The following is a 19,969-nucleotide window of genomic DNA, read 5'->3' as shown; positions in this document are numbered from 1 at the left end:
AAACTTCATCAAAAGCTGAAGAATTAATTTTATAAGACATTGACAAGTAAACGGCTAAGCATAGTCGCATTTACAGGATCACTTTTGGCATAGCATCTTCAAAAATATTTATAAGTTTATATAAGACTTGTAGCCCAGGTAGAAAGAGACTAGTAGGCAGCAAATGTATTGTTAGATCAGACACTCTGCTTACTGAGGCTGTTAGTCTGAGCCATGTTCATTATGCCTACAACAATACAGAATGACAGGTTATGAAAAAATTGTAAGTGGACTTAAACTTGAGTGACATTCGCTCAAACCCTCACCAATATAAAGATCAGACTATGGTCTGAAGTCTGTTGTCTTGGCCAAGGAGAATTATACATGTAATGAGGCAAAACCTCAATCAAACCAATGACCACAATCACATAATACTAAGCGTTTAGTTGGTAGACACGAAATTGATTTATATTATTTGGATTAGCCTCTTGGACTTGATTCAACAAACACATGAGGCCAATTAAACTGGCTGTAGATTTAAGTTTTGATTTATTTAAGCAATTTTCCCAGTGCTGCAATGCAATGGCCTCCTCCAAATTTCTCAGCCCTGTGGATGTTAAAGATGGCCTGATAAGCATAAAGTTATAAGCTCCAGTTTATAATGGGATTCTGGCCAGGCAGACAAGCAGCTGTGAACTCAGTGGCTTTCCAGGGTGACTTGCCAGTGATTAACTTGCATTAATGCATTTCATATCTGAGGTTTATTGTGACGACATTATTGATTAAAGAAAAACATCCATTTGAAATTAAAAATACAATTTTGAAAATTATTTTAACAAAAACAATTTAACCAGACTGGCCAAAATCTTGGACTCTGGTGCACAGGAAGGGTTAATGAACAAAAGAAGCAACAAGTGCTCCACTTCCAAAAAAAGACTTGCTCCCTTGAGAGGCATAGAGTCAAGCTGCTACTTCCCATCATCACGTCGGGCCCTTTGAAATATATTTAAAGCAGCTTCTCAAGGATTCAACACAAAACAGAAAAAGAACATACTCACCACTGGCACCTGTGGCACTCCTTCAACTTCTGCCTCAATCTCAGCCAAACTTTTGTACTGCTGTGGACTCTCTATCACCATCTCCCTTTTAGGGGCTTTGGCTGTTCGACACTGCATGGTGGTCAAGTCCTGCCGGTGCACACCTTATGGCAAGGTGGAAAATGGCATTTCAGAAAGCTGCCTTCTGTCTCCGAACGTTTCAAGAGCTTTGATGACGTCCAGCGAGTTTCCCTCTTTCTACTCAACCATGGGCCCGGCCTCCCTTTCCCTTTCTCTCCCCTGCTCTGTCTCTCATCAGAAACGCATGACTCCTCCCACCCTCACAGCTGTACAGATGTAAGAATGTGCGCAGCAGGAGAAGGAGAGGACGTACAACAACCCCTCCCTCATTAAAAACTTGGAAAAGACCCATGGATCATCTCATCATGTTCCAGCCCCACCTGCCCATTTATCTATAGTCTTGATAAAAAAGAAGGACATCCTCTCTGGACATAACAGTCAACCTCAACTTTACAAGACCTACGAACAAGGATGATGAATTTAGAAAAACATTAGCTAAAGTGTAAAAAATTCTGTGAGAAAAATAAACAAAAACGACAAAAGACTCACATGTTAATACTCAAGACATGTCAGTTGTGAAAACATATTGCTCATCAGAACAAAATATTAATAAAAACACTTCAGCACAAACCATGAGATTTATTGAACACTGGAACGGATGATGAAGGGAAATGAGACAATCTACCATAATAAATACAATGCCTTTTAGAGATAACTAAATGCAGCATATCAGTACAAACACCTTCCAGCTGTCCAGCATGGGGGTGGAGCTCTGACAATTTGGTCTATTTTTGTAGGCGCTGAGTCAAAAATAAAAGCCAAAATGTGATCCTATTGGTGTGACTCTTGAAGGTTGGGCCAAAAAACACGAGGACAAAGTTGTTGGTACTCCTCTGTTAATGACCGAAAAATCCACAAGGTCACTAAGTAACTGATAAAACCAATAATAAATAATTTATTGACAGTTAACCAATAAAAACCAGACATTGCTTTGAAGAATGTGGATCAATTTTTAAAAGGGAACTAAAGAAAAGATCTGAACAAAAAATGATGGTGCTGTTAAAAAAAAAATCTAAACAATTCGAACATAGGAACATGGTAAGTTAACGTATGCCCTCTAATTAGCATTATCTCCAGGGCTGATATGGCAAATTAAAGTTGCAGTACATAATGTTTACAAAAGTATGTCACTATGTCAATAATCTGTGCAAATCTATGCAAATATCAAATACCTGCATTTTCAAAACTACTTGTCAAGTTGAAGAAAATCCTTTTATTTTGCCTTTTCAAGTGCTTCTCATGCTGATTACTCTTAAGACAGACTCCACAAAAGCCTCAAAATAACTGAGCGGTAACAGTAACAATATTTCTAGAGTCAACACTGGCACTGCTGCTTTTCCTCTGCTTTGAACTGCTTCTCTGGTATATCTACAACATCAGGCTCCCACAGCAGGGTCACTTCCTCCTTCTCCGGCTCTAAGGTGCAACACACAATCTCTTGTTAAAGTGTAAGGACTCGGGAAGAGCTTCCACGGGTTTCTTGTAACCCTCAGCTCTCTCTGTGGACAGTTGCTGTCTTTTCATCTTCTAGCAGAAAAGAGGCCTCGGTTCAGCTGTTCCTCTTAAAACGATAACACTGACAGCGTTCAGACAAAAAAAAAAAAACCATGTTGTGTTGTGCACAGCGCCCACACATCAGTGATGTTTTGAATCTCTGACTCAAAGAGAATGATTAATATCCAACTGTCTCCATTGGCAGAGGAGTTAGAAGAGCATCTGAGTGCACAAACTGAGGACGAGGGGAGGTAGGATGACAAGCTAAAGGGTCAGGATGACTTCAAAGGCTGTCGTTCCTCCGCTGCAGTTTCAGCTCCGTCGCCGCTAAGAAAGTTTAGCACAGAAGTAGGCAAGCGTGTGCTTGAGCGCAAGCTTTACTTTCTGCACTGCAGGGTTCTCAGATCATTTGCATAAGTTGTTTCAACAGTGCCAGCTTCAAAGGGACAGGCTGAAATGCACCTCTCAGAGAGCACATCTTAGAAAACCACAGGAACGGGGCTGGAAGCTCTGAAGCATAACCAATCGGCTGAGGTGTCATGGAAAATCCCTCAAAAGACAAACAGATATTTTCATCAGATCTACTAATAGTTGTGGTGATTGATGTACTTTTAGTTTGGTCACTGTAATATAGCTAGTTACCATTCTTCCCTAATTAAAAGATGAGGCTCCATAAGAATTAAATTTACCCCAATAGCTAATCATTCTTCTCTGGTAAAAATCCTAGAATCCGCTAAACCGACGAAAGTCTTGGCTAACGTATATGTTACAAATAAAATCATCATAACACCAGATATATTTGTCACAGTTAAAATTGGTTTTAATAAAGCTCTTGTGACTTTGGTGCATAGGAAGGACACAAATGAAGCCACAGTTGCTCATTTTCTTAAAAAAAAAACAAAACAAAACACACGGAGGAATCCCCTTCAGCTGGTGTTTCCTGTTGCTACCCCTTTAAAAGATTCTTCAAAGCTTAGAAACCCTAAAACTGTTTAAAATCATCAAGTTATGTAAGTCCTATTTAGCAGGTAACATTTTAAAGTGTCATGTGTGAAAATGTAATACAGATTCAGAGTTTTTTCCACCTGGAAAAACTTTATTCACTGGTGGAAATTAAGAGAAAAAAATGTACTGGTTTATTTAAAAAAAAACCATATTGAGGCTTTACTATCCTCCATTATGGCTGTAATATATTGCATCACTTCTGCCCCTATAGAGCCAAAAGTCATATGGTGACAGTGTCACCAGCCCTGCATGATAATCAGTCCGTTGTCAAGACGCCGTCCGCACTGAGGTCATCCTCCCTCATTATCAGCACTCTCACATCATCAAACTTCCCAGAGCTACAAACTGGTACCATGTTAGTGATACCACAAGTGTTATTGTGTCTAAGAAAGTGATCATACATGGAGTGAGGACAAATCAATTCACAGGGCCATCTGTGGAAGAGCTTAGAAGAAAAAGATGAAGCTCTCACAGAGGGAAGAAAGGGGGGAAGAGGCTGGAGAGGGATGACCTCCATTTGTTTTTACTCAGCTTGAAGCAATTAGAACCTGTGAGCCCCCTACACCCTTCCCAAGAGGTGCGCCCAAAGCCCCAACGCTTGCGCACGTAAGAAGAGACGAAGCTCTAAAAGTCTAGAGAGAATTGCATAATGCCGGGCTTGACGTCATGTTTGGGAGTCAACCGTTGCTACAGGCTCCCCGAAGAGACGAAGTGTCAGAATGCTGCTTAAAAAGCAAAGAAAATCCAACCTGTTGTACACCATTAATAATAATAATAATAATAATAATAATAATATAACTAAATCCATTGATCTGTCACAAAGCTAATGAAAGTAAGAATGTAAACACTTTCCATTAAAGTGAGAGCAACAAAGCATTAAAACATAATAAGAGCCAATAGGTAGTGCAAGAAAACACATCTGCCGCAACTTAATATGAGAGATGGGAGTTTCCTTAGTGCTAATGACATCAGACTTCTCATTGGTACTCACTCCAGAAAGTCCCTGAATAGGCTTGCCTTACAAGACAATGTCACAGACAGACACATCTGTGTCTATGTCCCATTATAATGACAATACATTTGCTAATTTCTTAATTTAACATAAACACACATATAAAAAGCCTAGCAGTAGGCTATGCCAAGGTTACAGTGATGTCACAATTAAATGTTCCAGATGATTAAACAATGTTAATATCAGGCAGAAATAACCTGAGTAAAAACAAAAAAGTTTTTATGTTATGAAAAAATATATTATCAAGCCTTATATGAAAATGTGATTTCTTCATCTCTTAATTCAAGATACTGTGTCCAGGTTAGAGCAGCTGCTTACAACAAGATTAATTTCTGATTGTCCATTCAGCGCGCCACCATCACGCCCATCTTATAAAGGGAGTGCTCACATTGTTACCAATGTAAGCTCCTCATTGTCTCTCGTGGGTATGATGTTCAGCCTTGGCACTAGTCCTGTTTCATTTCAGTTTCCAGGAAATGTCAGTTCCTACGCAACGAGGTACCAGAAGGAGATGCTAACAGCAATACCTGGTGTAAAACATTTGGGCAAATGTTGGATTTAGGATCTTCGCTCATGTTTAAATAAAGCAGAAGAACAAAATTAAAGACTGAGTGACTCAACCAGTTGTTATCACCAAGGACAGTTATAAATCCTATTTAGGAATGGATTGAAAGTGCTCACTTGGTGACAAATATATCAATACAAAAGCACCATCAACCTAAACCACTGAGAGAAGACAGGATAAAATAATGCATTTATGTTTTGTGGAACAAATTCTAACCAATCATCTGAATTGTATAACAGAACTTAAGACTCAGCAGACAAGGAAGGTATTAATGAACTGTTATTTTTCAATGCTTAATGTGAGAATGTGTGAACTGTAGCCTTAGTTTCTCTCCATATTGTAAATTTAGAAGTGGTTTTCCATCAGCTTTGGTTGTAATTTGAGCTACTTTTAACATATTATTATCTCAAGCTAGTTGGCCCATTTTCCTCTAATATTAGAAAAAAAATTTCATTAACAAAACAGATGCTCAATGGACATTTCGATGCGGCTAACAGGTTAAAGTAGAGCAATTGTTTACCAGAGCAGTGGTGGGTATCCATTGATGAGATCCCCAAAGACTCTGCGCTTCCTCTTCCTCCTCCAGAGCCCCCAGCTCCACAGAACCTTTGACATAAGTACAGTTCCTCTCGAGGATGGAACGCAACCCCTCCAACAGAACCACACTGGTTGTGCACCCCATGATGAAAACGGACACTCGCTTCCACAGCGATCAAGAGCCTCCACTGCAGGTGGCAGTAGGATCAGAAGCCTGGAGCATATCTTCCGAACTTTACCTTTTTTCCTTTTTCTTCCTTACAGGTTGACATCCACGGTTGAGGAGACTCAGAATTATCCTCTGTTGTTATTATCCAAGACTCTGTATATTGGAAAGCAGAGAATCTTGGGAGAGAATCCTCCTGTGTGATGCTCAGCAGGGACGAATGAGGGATGAAGGATGGTGTGTGTTCCTTCAGTCCATTCATTCGAAGCAGGGCGTCAGCTTGTTTGACTCTTCTTCCTTCCTCACTCCTGCTGGGGGGTGATGCGAACGTCGAGGCACTTGCTCCCTCTCCAGTTTGCCTTCTCTCCTCCTTTTCCTTACCCTTCTCATCAATCACTCAAGCCAGCCGCTTTCATTCCTTAACTCCTTCGTCTCTCTCCTCCTCTGAGTCGAAAAAGCCTAGTCACTTCTCTGACTCTGCAGAGCTTTCTACACAGCATAAGAAGACTGTTACAAACAAAGATGCACACACACAAACTAGCCCCCACATAAATCAGCTGGCGTAGACAATGTTTTACTCTTTCTCCCTGCGTCTTTCCCTCCTTCCTCTTTCTCCCACTGACAGTGGTATTACAAGTGTTGTAGTCATCCTTCTGATGTCATTCGAATATTCTCAAGGGCATTACAAAGAATAATTACACTTCTTTTGTCTGTGCTGCAGGCTAGCAGATGTTAACGCTAAAGATTAACCGATGCATTGTTGCTATTTCCAACACAAAATAGCACGTAATTATGAAGCGGAAGTAAAATGAGACATTTTTACAAACTGCAATCTAAAAAGCTTAGTGAGCATTTACATTGCTGTGGTCGGCTTAATCCAGGTTACCATCAACTTCAGCCAGCTTTTTTATCCCTGTTGAAGAAAAATTATCTCCATGGTATGATGCTGCCACTACCATGTGTCTCCATCAGGATGGCCATGCATTTAGTCTTATCATTTAGAGCTATCAGAGTTAAGTGGACTGCATACAAATATCATGCTTCATTTTCCTTCCACTTCACAAATATGCACTACATTGTTCTAAAATCTAATTAGAATAAATACAAATTTAGGATTTTAAATTGAAAATGATTTTTGGTTTTATAAGTTTAGAGAAAGACATTCTTCATTGAGAGAGATCATTGATTACGAAGAAGTGGTAAATCAAAATGAACAAAAAGATTCCTGCTGTGAAAAGAATAGTACATTAATAATTTTTTAATTTTGCTCTGAGGAGGCATAACTCTTTGTCTTTACATGCTGGAATTCCTGCAGCATGATTGCTTCTCCATGGTGCAATAAGAGCCGCTAAGGCGGATGACGTGCATCACTGCTGCCTCCAACAGTCTGTTAAAGACTTTGCAACTGCACTGAAATCTGATGACTCACTGGGAAAAAAACCCAAAAAAAAGCTGGTCCTTACCTCATTTGTCAAAACAGATCCAGAGAAAAAAATTCCTCCATGGCCACAAGAACTACAGTATGCAGAAATGCTGCCAGGCCGACTGCAAGTCTGAGCAAAATCCCCTATTTATGAAAGCATTGAGAGGAATAAAAGGGAAAATGAACCACAGCAGGCAACTTTCACTACAATATGTTGACCACCATAAAGCTTTTAATAACTTATTTCTCTTTTGATATAAATAAGTTAAAGGTAAACCTTCTTTTTTCAGGGCTTTCAATTAGGATTATTATTCTGGGTGGAATGATTATACCGCTTCAGTTTCTAAAACCTTGCTTTGGGTTGACAAATCTAAATTTATAGTGAATTATCTTTAATTCATTCTCTATTAAAACTGGGATGCTCAAATATATACATACAATACATATTTGGTTAAATGAACAAAAACTGTCAACTGTCTCCAAAAAGTAAGTAATCATAATTCAGTTAGTGGACGTTGCAATGCCTTCGGTACATTTTATTAAATGTTTAAAGTGAATTTATGTGTTTATATTTCTGCCTATATGTAACTTTTGGTCTGAAAGGATCAGAGAAAAACCACAAGAACTATGAACTTGTGGATTCAACTTGTTTGTTTTTTTAGTTTTTTTTAAAAACACACAATGATGCTGTTTATTCCAGAATTATTCCACCATGAAAAAATAACTAATCCCCAAGCACCCACATCTGATAGTTATTGTAAAAAAACCCCAAAAAAACATAAGGGTACATTGAGTACCGGGGAAATGTTTAGATATGTATTCGCATCTTTTTCTGCTTCACAAATTAAAGTTAAAGACTCCGCTAACCAAAAAGAACAAAACGTCTCCCATTAGAAAAAAACAACAACAAAACAAACAGCTATGAGCTTTAGTGGGCAATTAATTTTTACACAGGTTTAGGTTGGCTTTTGGATGGCCTTTTCTTTAGTAAATGAAAACTGCACTTTTGTATTTTCGCAAACCAGAGACACTGTTCTCTCATTGTCTTTGTCCTCATTTATTCTCCAATTTTGCAGTAGTTTGTAAGGGAAAAAGAAAATTGGGTTAATGATAATGACTGTTAGAGCCGAATCTGGGTCGCACACATGTGATTTAGATATTGAAAGTCTCATGAAAGGCCTGCAGGTATTGTCATGGACTGGAATATCATCTGTGTGCAGAAAGACTTTATCCAGACAAGCCTTTGGCAGAATTTACCAACCAGTATAAGGAGTCATATTCCTGCTTATTTGTCTGGACGCTTTTCTAAGTGGGTCTCTCAGTTGAGGTGCTCCAGTTTTACCCATTACCACATACGTTGGCCACCTGAGGGGAACGTTTTTCATATTAAATGGCTATTTTTATGCTAGACAGAGCTTGGGTTGAAACGCTGTCAGCTGGCTTGAAGCACATTTTTAAGGTCGCTACCCATTTCTCCCCAAGCCTCCTATAGAAAACTGGCTGCTTTTTTGATGTTGTCTCAGTTGCGACTACATTAAAGTCATCCAGCTGCAAGAGAAAAAACTTCTCCCACACAGCACCAAAAAGTCACACTCAGAGGGTGTGATGTAAACCATCACACCCTCTGTGTGCAGGGATACAGTTTAGGTAGTCTAAATAGCTCAAAAGATGATTGTAGTAACAGATTTTAAAGAAAAAAAAAAGAAATAAACAAGCGATATGGATGCTTTTACAAGCTTTCATCCTAAATATATTTATGTCACGGATGGGAGCGCCGCAAAAACATGAGCAGGTTGAAATGACAAGGAAAAGAAACCACATGACCAGAAAATCAGTAGCTTTGGCTTCTCAGAATAACAGAGCTCAGCAGAGAACCACACTCCATATCAACGTCTGCATCGTGGCACAGATATAGGTCAGCAGCGCTAAAGCATCTGCAAATCTACAGATTATCTAGTAGCAGGTTTTTAACACTCTAATCAGGCCAAATCCTCTGGAATAGAGTTGACTCTTAGTTCACCGATTTAGCTACTGTACCTAAAAACTGGAGATGGAAGGAAGATCTCAGGAGGTTCTGGACAGGAGCAAGAAATTAACTCGAGGTATTAAAAAAGAAACATTTGTAAGCAATGCCAACAGAGTTTATTTAAAAGAACAGAGAGAGGAATGAAGCCAACAGAGACTTCACTGCCAACATTTCTCACATTTGGAAGTCATTTTTAAACCTGCAGGGGCCGGCTTTATGGCTTGGCCTAGGCTGCATTTACCAAGCAGCCCCACCTATTTAGTATTATCTATGCAGGTAAAAAAAAAAAAAAAACATTTGCTTCGTTACAGTTTTTTTCATCATTTGCTTCTTTTTTTAAACTTCAAGTTCAGTTAAAACACATTTTGGTATCAAAGACACCCAGAGCAAATAAACCAATCTGGTTCAATGTGATTGTTCTCCAAGCCAATTCAACCACAGGGAGTGAATGACTTCAACTGTATTTGTGTTTTGGACTTTGACTAGACCATTTGAAAAAATCCCAATTTTGCTCTTTTTGAGCCTCTGAGATGTGAATCTGCTGATGGGAGTCTATGGTTCTATCTGTGTCCAGAAAAACTGAAATTCACCAGAAGACAGAGTCAGGGTAGGAAATAGCAAAAGCGTGGTGATAAGAAAAAAAGGGAATTAAAGAAGAATTTTAACAAATAAAATAAACCTATAGTCAAAGTTTTAATCTGTAAGTGTGTTTTTAAGTTAGATTTTTAAAACAAAGCCTGTCTGATGTGCACTGTGAAGTCCACTGCAAAGTCTCAGCAGCAACTAGCAATCTGGTTCAGTTTCTGAATTTTAATCGAGTCTTTGGAATGTCTAAACGCATGTGGTCTGCTGGCCGTATACACTGCTCCCTCAGTGTACACTGAGTTTTGACAAAGAAAAACATGGAACAACACAGTTAAAGCATGTTAAAATCAAAGGATTTTGAAAACATTTTTAAATTTAACCGGAAGCTAGTGAAGCATGGCGAAAAGATCATTCCTTTCCTTGTTGCTGTTTTTTTTTTTTTTTTTTTTTTTTTTTTTAATCAGGCTGCAATGTCTTTTACCTGCTGAAGTAGAGTGAACAGGAGAATCAAATATGGAAGTTATAAGCACTTGAATCACTGTGGGGGTTTTTTTCTAGATAATTTTGGTTTGGTATTTGCCAATTGCCTCGTACAAGTGTTGTTTGATCCGACTCTCATTAAAGTGCAAGACACTTACTGCCATCCAACTTTGGACGACAGTAAGGCAATTAAGGTGAAGCTCGCGTGTTTTACTGGACGATAAACTTGACAGTCGTCTGCATAGAGATGAAAAGGACTTCTGTGTTTGCAAAGGTTTGAACCTAGTGGAAGCAGGTAGAGAGAAATTGTACTGTAGGTCCAAGAATAGAACAGAGCAGCAGAGGTGGTGGAAGTAGTATTAATATTACACAAGAGTCTGTCCAAGAGATATAACCTAAATCAATAAGGAGCTCAGCTAATGATGCCGACCTACTGTTCTAGACTGGAAACGTTTTAAGTGCAACAGTACAAGAGTAATGTGAACAGAGTCCGGGTGTATTGCATAGTTTTCCCCATAAAATATGAAATAATTAGTTTAAAACAGCATTCTGTTTGAATTATCTTTGTCTGGAATTAAAATTTACTTGATGGCCTGAAACAAACAAATGTGACAACAACAAAAAGAAAGCTAAAGCCGACAAAATATTGATGGGCGTGGATTTGGTTTTATGATACTGTATGTTTGCAAGTGAACTCCCTGTCAGGTCTAGATGATTTATTGCATGCACAGGTATTCATAATTAATGCTCCCCAGAGTGCTCTGTGTGACACCAAGTTGCTGAGGAGAAAGGGGTCAGGTATAAAAATAGAGCGGACACCCAACATCATCTCATGCATTATTAAATGCAACCCACAGTTCTGAACTGTATCCTTTATGATACTAAACACACTATGGGCAAGGGGACAATTAATGAGCCTCTGGGACATAATTGCCAAGCAGACAAGATAAAGACTAACATAAAAACCACATATTTACCAAGAAAAGGGATGATTTACACCACCTGTGCAGTTCTACCACTGAACAACTTTTGTATACAATATAGTCCATCTTTGTCAGTGCAACTAAGGAGGTGCTAAGTAAGTTCTCATGGTCAGTGTGCTATATATATATTTGCATCTACCACACCAGCATATAAGCTTAACACGAAAGAGGCAGCTGCACCATTAGGATCCATCCAAAATAGAACAAGGGATAGCTATCCCAACTTAACCACGAGAAGCACATAATAGGACCCAGTCTTACACATATTGATCTATTATCCAGTTCATTAGCACTCATTAATCGTGACAGGACATAAAAAGTCATGATGCTTAGATTTGAAATAAACATACAACCAGTGCAACGACAAAATGGTTTAGATAAAGGGATTTACATGAGATAAATCCCGGTCCAGACCTGATTCCAACAGAAGAGATGTCAATGTTGCAACTCAGAGGTAAATGTTATGCAGTCAGAATGACCGTAAGTTATTTTGGAAAGAAGAAGGAGCAAGGAATTTCAGACTCTAGATGTGCAAAGCAGGTGGAGTGATACCCCAAAAAGCATTCGGGTACAACTGCAGTGAAAGTTGCTTCTACACATAGAAAAGTACACTACAGTTTTCAGATGTGTATTTGTAAAAATGAATTATCCAAATTTTGCTTCACTATCCGCCTTTTATCGCAATTTTATCACAGAATATGTCGGTAAAATCCAGAAAAGATGTTATAGCATAATAAAATTAGAAAATGTTTCTGGCTACAAATATGTTTGCAATACTGTACATCACAATTGGGCATACTCTATTAAGACACATAAGTATATATACATATATTTGCATATAAATGTCTGTTTAGTATAGTATAAATATCTACAGAGTGGAAAGCTAAATGCAGTTAATTTTTCGTAAACAACCTGAAGCTGATTCTGATGAACAGCAACTGACAGAAAAAAGCAAGCACATATTGATCACTGCTATGCAACAAGATAATACCAGAAGAAGTGAGCACAACAGTAACACCACCTTTAAATTAGTGTCTGCATTAAGCTAACTCAGGGATTCTGCACCCATACCTCCTGAAAACAACTAAAGTTTGTCTATTCTAATTTTTATCCCTTGGTGACCGTTTCTGACAAACGCATCACGTTACAAGGTGCATCTGCAAGGATCAGGTGACAGATTGCACCAATTGGTGTGCATGCATCCAGTTAAAGCAGCCAGTGTGCATTTCAGTTACCTGGCAACCTCTTTAAGAAAGTTGTAACTAGAGTCAGGCATGGGAAACATACAGTAGCAGCTGGCAAAATAACTGCACATTCCGGTGATATGAAACGTGATCACTGGTACAGTGGGCAGCAGTTTCTCATCATATTCAAATGTCCCTAAAATGATGGTTTGATTTTGCCCCATGTTGTATCTCTTTTTTTTTTTTTTACAGTTGTCTTGAATGACAGTAGAGACAGAGAGAGTTGTTTTCTTCTTACCATCAACACTGAAGTTCTAACAGCCTCAGAGACGCTCTGCCTGAGCTCCGCCGCCGTCCCAGGCTTATTGAGCCCCCTGGTGAACTTCCTCGGCTCAGGTGGACCAGAAGCCATCGCGCAGTTCACCTTTCATCGGGCAGCCAGAAGCTGAGAGGAGCAGAGTAATACCTTGGTGTCAGTGGGAACGCCTATCTTATAGTAATACTGCTTTCCAATGCCATTGTACCTGAGGGAAACTTCAAAGTTCCGTCGCGCATCACGAAAGCCGCACCTCACGAGCCCCGGGGACAACTCCGCTAAGTGTCACGCCCATATTTCGGTGTATTGGTATCCAATTGGACAGCACCGAAAACCAAGGCGCGCATCATGTCTCCAGCCCACATCCTATGATTTATTTTCGGAGTTTTTATTTAGCGTCCTTAACTCCCTCTTTAATTTGCGTTTTAGTTGCTTTATGTCTGAATTTCTGATGCAACACAATGAGCTTTCATGAGTGAAAAACGTTGAAATGCGCTCAGTTACGCGTTGATCTCAAGATACCGCAGTCCGATATCGCCACCTGCTGGAACATGAATGCAACTACCATAGATATTGAGGGGTAGAAATGTTGCGACAAATACGTCCGTCATATTCTGAGTGGAAACCAATATCCGTGTTGTTGGAAAAGCAGACAAATTAAAATACAAACGAGAAAATTAAATAAAAACTATATGAAACACAATGTGCCTGTAATGGACCGAAGCTTTTCTCATATTCCTAATAAAATACAGCAAAGCTCTATATTTGATGTAGTGATAGTTACAGTCATCACTGAACTCTACGTACTAAAGCAATTTGTTTTGTTTAAAAAAATGTGTAAAAGAAAAGAACTCAGTCGGGTATTTCAGTTGTTAATTATTATTACTTTTGGAGTAATAATAATGATCATTTTAATAATATAATATTATAACATATACCTGATAATTCCAGATTTTTGGGGGGAATTTATTATCAAGAAATATTGCTAAGACAAAGGAAAAATCGATGAATTACAAATTTTCTTGCAATATCAGTAATTTCATTACAAAAGATGTCTCCAGACATTTTGTTGATGTTCTCATGTTTGTAGAGAAAAATACTATAAAATTAGGTTTGTAACAAATGTTTTACTTTTTATTAAGCTCCTTGCTGTTAATCATAAGTGATAGATGAAAAACACCCTTTTCTCACTTTTGTACAGTATGTGGTTTAACCACAAAGAGGCAGTAAAGTATCACTATTTTAACATCTGTTTGGTGTCTTCACTGTCATGATGCATTATTTATGTGCAGCAGTTTTCAACCACCCCCTCATTTCTTTATGATATATATCAAAAAAGTCAGACTTTCTTCAAAGTGCTCCCTTCTTTTACATTTCAATGATTAATGTTGATTTTTCCACTCTGTCTTTGTGGTGGGCCATTTATTATTAATTTGTCTATTTCTTGAGCTATTTAACACTAACTTATAAGATTTAAGCACTAGAAATGCTCTATAGCCAAGAAATACTAGTTTAACTTGTATTTTTAATCTGCATTACAACTAACAAGAACACAATTTACTAAAGCTTCTCTTTTAGGCCCATTAAAAATAATATTTCTGAAGGGAAACCAACATGGCTCATAAGCCTGAACGAAACATCAGGATGAGGCAGGGTGATGCCAGCATTATGCTGTGGGTCTGCTTTTGTCCGACGGGGTCAGGTTTGCAAAACAAACTAAAACCATCTGTGACCTGCTTTCAATTTCTAAATTATGCAACTCTTTATGCTGATTTATGTCAGATGTAACCCTAGTAAATCGCATTTTAAATTATCATTGTAACGTTACAACACGTCAAAAAGTTAAAGAGACGTGAATACATCACAGAGCATCATTGTTCCATTCTGATTTTATAGTCAAGTGTTTTTGTGGGCTTGAATCATTTTCAGGACTAAAACGAGGTTAAAAAAAGTCAACAAGTCGCGGCAGAGAATGACACAAAGAGCACGGATGCAGTACAGTTGTCCCCGGTGTTGTAACCACTGTCTGCGGCAGAGCGGCGCTGCACCACCCTCTCTCTCCTGGCTGACTGTGTGGGACCGTCCGCGGCAGTAACTTAAAACCAGGAGACGAGTGGTCCAGACGAGCCCGCAAACGAGGCGTTCCCAGCCACCCTGGTCAGACCGAGAGATATCCATCGCCTCCGTCCGCCATCTCTCTGCGCCGGGGGCAACGATCCGTCCACCGCTCAGCATAGGCGCCTGTGACTCGTGTGTTGTTTTCATGTTTTCCCGACTAGAAAACGACACTGGACGCACAGAACTAACTGGCTAGCTCTGTAGCTAGCATCAGTTAGCTTGGATAGCAATCAGCTTTAAACGTACTCGAATTAAATCTAGGATCTTTTTGTAATTTTACTGACTTTCGAGAAGAGAATATGGATATATTTTAAAACTGCTTTTTTGACGAGAATATGTATTTTACCGTGGTGGTTATTTTCACGATATTTAGCAGCTTTGCTTAAGTTTTGTAGCACCAGCCAGACTGTCGCCTTGGGCAGCTAGCATGTTAGCTGCTGGACACAGACGCAGTTTTCCGGACACTCACAGATGGAAGATCCGCCGTACAAGATAGCTGCTCGGCTTATCTGTCCGCTTTGCAACGGGCTCCAAAGTGGGACTACTTCACTTCCTTTCGATCATCATTGTTAGTCCACGGACACCAGCAACAAGAACAACAGCAAATCTTTTTTTTTTCTTTCTTTCTTTTTTTTTTTTTTTTTTGCATTATTTCTCAATGTGTTGTGCTGTACTGTCTGGGAGATCAGTTCAAGTTATTGGGCTGACTTTTGAGGAAATACGTGGAGAAACTGAGTAGAAGCTGTTGTAGCAGAGGACCAAAAGAAGTACAGCACGACTCGGAGGAGACCAAGTAACGATACCAAAGTACGCTGTGAACCGAGCCGCAATGAAATCTATGGCAAGATCTGCGTTTTGCTTTGCGATCTTCCTGACTTCTGTGGCTGGTGAGTGGCGTGATTTGATTTTTGTTGATGAAAATGTTCTCATGGTGAATATTTTTTGTTCTCCTTTAGCCATAGTCTGTCCCACAAAGTCTTCATTTGTTATAAATGATCCATATGTTGTTTACTAGGCTGAGTCTGATCCTTTTTGCGTGATTATTTTGTCAGGGGCGGTCCAGACATTTTTGGGGCCCCAAGCACCATTTAATATATATATATATATATATATATTTTTTTTTTTAACACTGAAAAGTCGTTGACCGGAATCAGATTACTCAATGACAATGATTGATGTGATACTGAAATTTTAAACTCCATATTAATACCTAGAATAAAAACTATTCTGATGAAGATCTGAAAAATACAATCGGTATCATTATGACAATATTTTACTGTTTTAAGTAGTGGCAATCCACTAAGTAAGAGGCAAACCAGCAGCCATATTGATGCACAAAATTAACTTAGGTGATGTATAACAAACAGTAAAACATGATTATAGTGTTGGTATCCTTGAAGGATGTGTGTGTCTTGAATTTAGCTGAACAAATAGTTGAAAGGTTTGGTAGCAGAATAAATGAAGACCTGGTCCATGCCAATGTATTCAGTGGCACTCCTGTTCAATTTCTGCTGATTTTATATATTTTATTGGGTTATAAACTACAGTCAGCAGAGTATGTTGCCATGGTTTTTGGGTAGTTTCTGACTTTACCTATGTTAACTTCAGTCTCAGTCCTTAAAAATGTAAAAGTTGGTCATTTTCCCTCTTAAGGTCATAAATTGGAGATAATATTGACTTATTTGTTGTAGTAGACACAAGAGCATTCTCTATTGTTATAAATTCCACATACACACAAGTCACCATCTTAAAGACGCCTTGTAGAGTGTAGTTTATTTTTACTAGAATTTTACAATTCCAGCTTTGCTCACTATAATTGTCATTGTTCAGGGAGGGATGGAGCGGAGTGCATAGTTGTGTGCCAACGTGGGACACTAAAACTAACTCAGTTTAGTTCAAATAATTCTTTTTTGACCATTTACACTGAAATAGGGACCATTTGTAAAACCCTGGCTTTTATCAGACATTCAAAAGTCAAATCAGTTTTCCGAAGCGTGAACACATCATACTGAAGCACTGCCAGCTTGCACTAATTACAACACTCTTCAGTGTGGCTGCTGTTACTGAGGGATGGTGCAAAGTTTGCTGTTTTCAGTATTAGTAAAGTGTTTCAATGGTTTTAGGGAAGGCACAGAGATGTAAGGAGCTATTTAATATCAAATAGTATTCTCTATGAGACATTTGTGGGGGTGGGGGGCAGAAAATCTTTGGGAATCACTGATTTCCCAAAGATTCAGAGAGCAAAGACAGAATTTCATTTGACTTAACAAAATACTGTGAAATTGCTCAGTTTAATCCTTTCGGAACTTTCAGCTTTGTTCTGTTGTGGATTATGTAAGCATTACCATTGAATTAAGGATCTACATTCTCAAAAATATACACAGGGACCGTGATTTTAGTAATGCTAGCCATTGTATTGGCTAATGCAAAATGCAAAAGAGTTTAAAATGCCAACGATGTAATCATAGGCAATTATTTTACCCAAATTGTTGTAAAAGGTCAAAGCTTTACAAAAACAAAAAATTGGAAATTATTGGCAAAACTCTGATTTGTGCACCTCTATATTTTAAACTATCCAATTTATTTAGACTGTTGACTAGGAGTTAATTTTGTTATCTTGAGCAAGTCATAGATGTAGGGAAAGTTGCAGCATGTTTTAAAAAAAAATTACATCTGTGACATTTGTTTGAGCACTGATGTTCGCCTCCTGCTGGTCAGGAGGTTGCAATCATCCTGCTTACTTTGCTTATGCCTCAGCCCAGCTGTGCATTGACAGAATCTTCTAACCGTCCTGCCTAAATTCACACACACTGCCTCTGTTGTCTGTGTTGCTCTTGCAGTTGCGTTAAAAAAAAATAAAATAAAAAACTTTTATAACCTTTTTCAGTCTTTGTGTGCCTGGAAGAAAACGCAGCCAAGCACGCGCAGTCCCCGCCTGCCAACTCATGCCATGTGTTTGAGACCTCGGAGTTGAAGCCAAGCTTCTGTGAAACCTTGAGCACGATAAGATAGTAGCAGACAGAGGAACAGTAGAATGTGTGGGAAGAAAAGATGGGTAGCTGAGGTGAAAGAAGTTCAGCCTGGTGGCGGGAGTCGCTGCCAAAAAATATCTCTTTGGAGCATGTGTTGCTTCATCCCTCAATTCATAGGGAAGGAGTTATCAGAAACTATTATCTGTTATTTTTATTATTTGAAGTTGTTAGTGTTTGGAGATTGTTCTCAAAATTTTCCGACAACCAAAAATTAATTGTACTTTCTCAATATTTTAATTGATACACCAACACAGAGTAGGTAACATAGTGATAGGAGGCTTTCTGATGGTCTTTCACACAAAATCCCAATGAAATCGATTAAATCCTGTAGTTGTACTGTGACAAAATGTGGGAAAGTTGAAGCCACGCAAGTATGTTTGCTAACTTCTTTGTGTTCAGGCTCGTTATGTTCAGAATCCAATGTGTGGTAGTTTAGCTAAAGGGCATTAAAAAAAGTGTTGTTCTACATTCAGACCTTCAAAACGCACACATTCAGTTAAGCTGCTGTGCAGGAGAAGTGGCTCACAGACTGGGTGCAGTTCTTGCTCTTATCTTGCTCAAGAACTCTTCATAGTGATTCTGAACCGATCGCAAATAATGGCTTGGAGTGCCTCGACTTATAAATTGGACATATAAATAAGCAGCACCACTGTATGGATATTTTCCTTGCTAAACTGGTATTAAATTTCACCCCAGCCATAGTTAAAATGCAGAAAATTATCAGAAATCTTTCATAAACATCTGTTTCCTTCCTTCCATATGCCTTGCATTTAACCTGTTTGCAGCCGACATTGGTTTGGTCGGGTTAATGCTCCATGTCCCATGGGACTAATTAGTGTGTTAGTGTTCTCAAATTGGGAAGCGGTTCCAAACAAATCTCAAACTTTCTGGCGCTACTTTTAGATTCTTCTCAGTTTCAGAACAACTTGTAGCAAATTCCTACTACAGTTTACATGGAAGTACTTCTCTTATTCCAAGTGATACGGAAGTTTAGTGGTTATAATTCTAGTCAAAATGCTGCACATTTAAGGAAAAAAAAGGCATATTTTCATCTACACATCTAGCAAGGCTGCATTATTGGCCATACAGACTTTTATGTTAGCCGAACAAATCCCTAATTTCTCCCTGAACGATCTAGTTCTTTTTTTACCCTTAGCAGTGATGTCAACAGCAAAAAAAAAAGGAGAGCATGGCTTGTCCTACGAAGGAGACCTTAATGCCTTCCATAGAGGTAAACAAAAGAGTAATAAACCGGTTTATGAATGGCTTTCAAAAGACTAGAGATGCACTGATTCCCCATTTACCACTTCCCATACCGATACAAATATCTGAGGTTTTGCATCAGCCGATACAATTGAGGAACAGAAAAACAGCCGAGTCGACTTAAAATGTTTACTGTTTTTCAAAGCGCAGACATAAATGTACAAATTTATTTAATAAATCTGCACAATCACAGCACACTTAAATACACCAATAGCCTCACAAGCTTGGTCAAACATGTAAAGTCAACAGAATTAAACATTTTTTCAGCCAGGAGTATAAAATAAATAAACTGAAACTGACAAGAGCAACAAGTTGACTGACCTGGTCAAACATGTAAAACAATAAACTGCAACAAACCTTTCAGAAAAGTGCAATCAGAAGTTTTAGATGTAACGTAAGATTAATGATGAAGCCTGATGTCGCTCAGAGGACAAAGCAAAAAATTAAACTAGAATTTAATTTAATTTATTTTGATATTGGGGTTGATACAGATATTAATGTCGGATCGTGCATCTCTACAAAAGACAGATTTTAGCTACAAACTGCAGTTTTCCCATAGAAACAGAGATACAGTCAGTATAATCTTACAAACTGGTATTTGAATATCCGAAGCAAAGCAATGT

General features: G+C 38.6%; 2 protein-coding genes across 12 annotated transcripts in view; one reads left to right on the top strand and one right to left on the bottom strand.

Moving 5' to 3' along the window:
* The window catches only part of dock9b (dedicator of cytokinesis 9b), a 66,548-nt gene that overhangs the window by 34,618 nt on the left and 11,961 nt on the right, over window positions 1-19,969 (bottom strand). For 3 of the 11 annotated variants that reach the window (XR_006370054.1, XM_044110292.1, XM_044110287.1), the window contains exons 1-2: window positions 5,754-5,804; window positions 1,038-1,180 (exon numbers count right to left, since the gene is read on the bottom strand). Coding sequence is in view for 10 of the 11 variants with exons in the window: in XM_044110292.1 (XP_043966227.1) it covers window positions 1,038-1,180; window positions 5,754-5,775 (165 nt within the window). In the remaining variant the exon portion in view is untranslated. Of the gene's footprint in view, window positions 1-1,037; window positions 1,181-5,753; window positions 6,243-12,915; window positions 13,063-19,969 lie in introns of those variants that run through there. The other 8 variants (XM_044110291.1, XM_044110294.1, XM_044110295.1 and 5 more) reach the window with 6 other exon arrangements.
* Window positions 14,945-19,969, top strand: part of LOC122827399 (bone morphogenetic protein receptor type-2-like) — a 34,530-nt gene continuing 29,505 nt past the window's right edge. The window contains exon 1 of the mRNA XM_044110296.1: window positions 14,945-15,938. Coding sequence (XP_043966231.1) covers window positions 15,881-15,938 — 58 coding nt within the window. The 5' untranslated portion in view covers window positions 14,945-15,880. The remainder of the gene's footprint in view (window positions 15,939-19,969) is intronic.

Source organism: Gambusia affinis, linkage group LG24, assembly GCF_019740435.1.
Source record: "Gambusia affinis linkage group LG24, SWU_Gaff_1.0, whole genome shotgun sequence".
Classification (NCBI taxonomy): domain Eukaryota; kingdom Metazoa; phylum Chordata; class Actinopteri; order Cyprinodontiformes; family Poeciliidae; genus Gambusia; species Gambusia affinis.
Note: the sequence above shows the minus strand (reverse complement) of the source record. Positions and strands in the feature narration are given on the sequence as shown.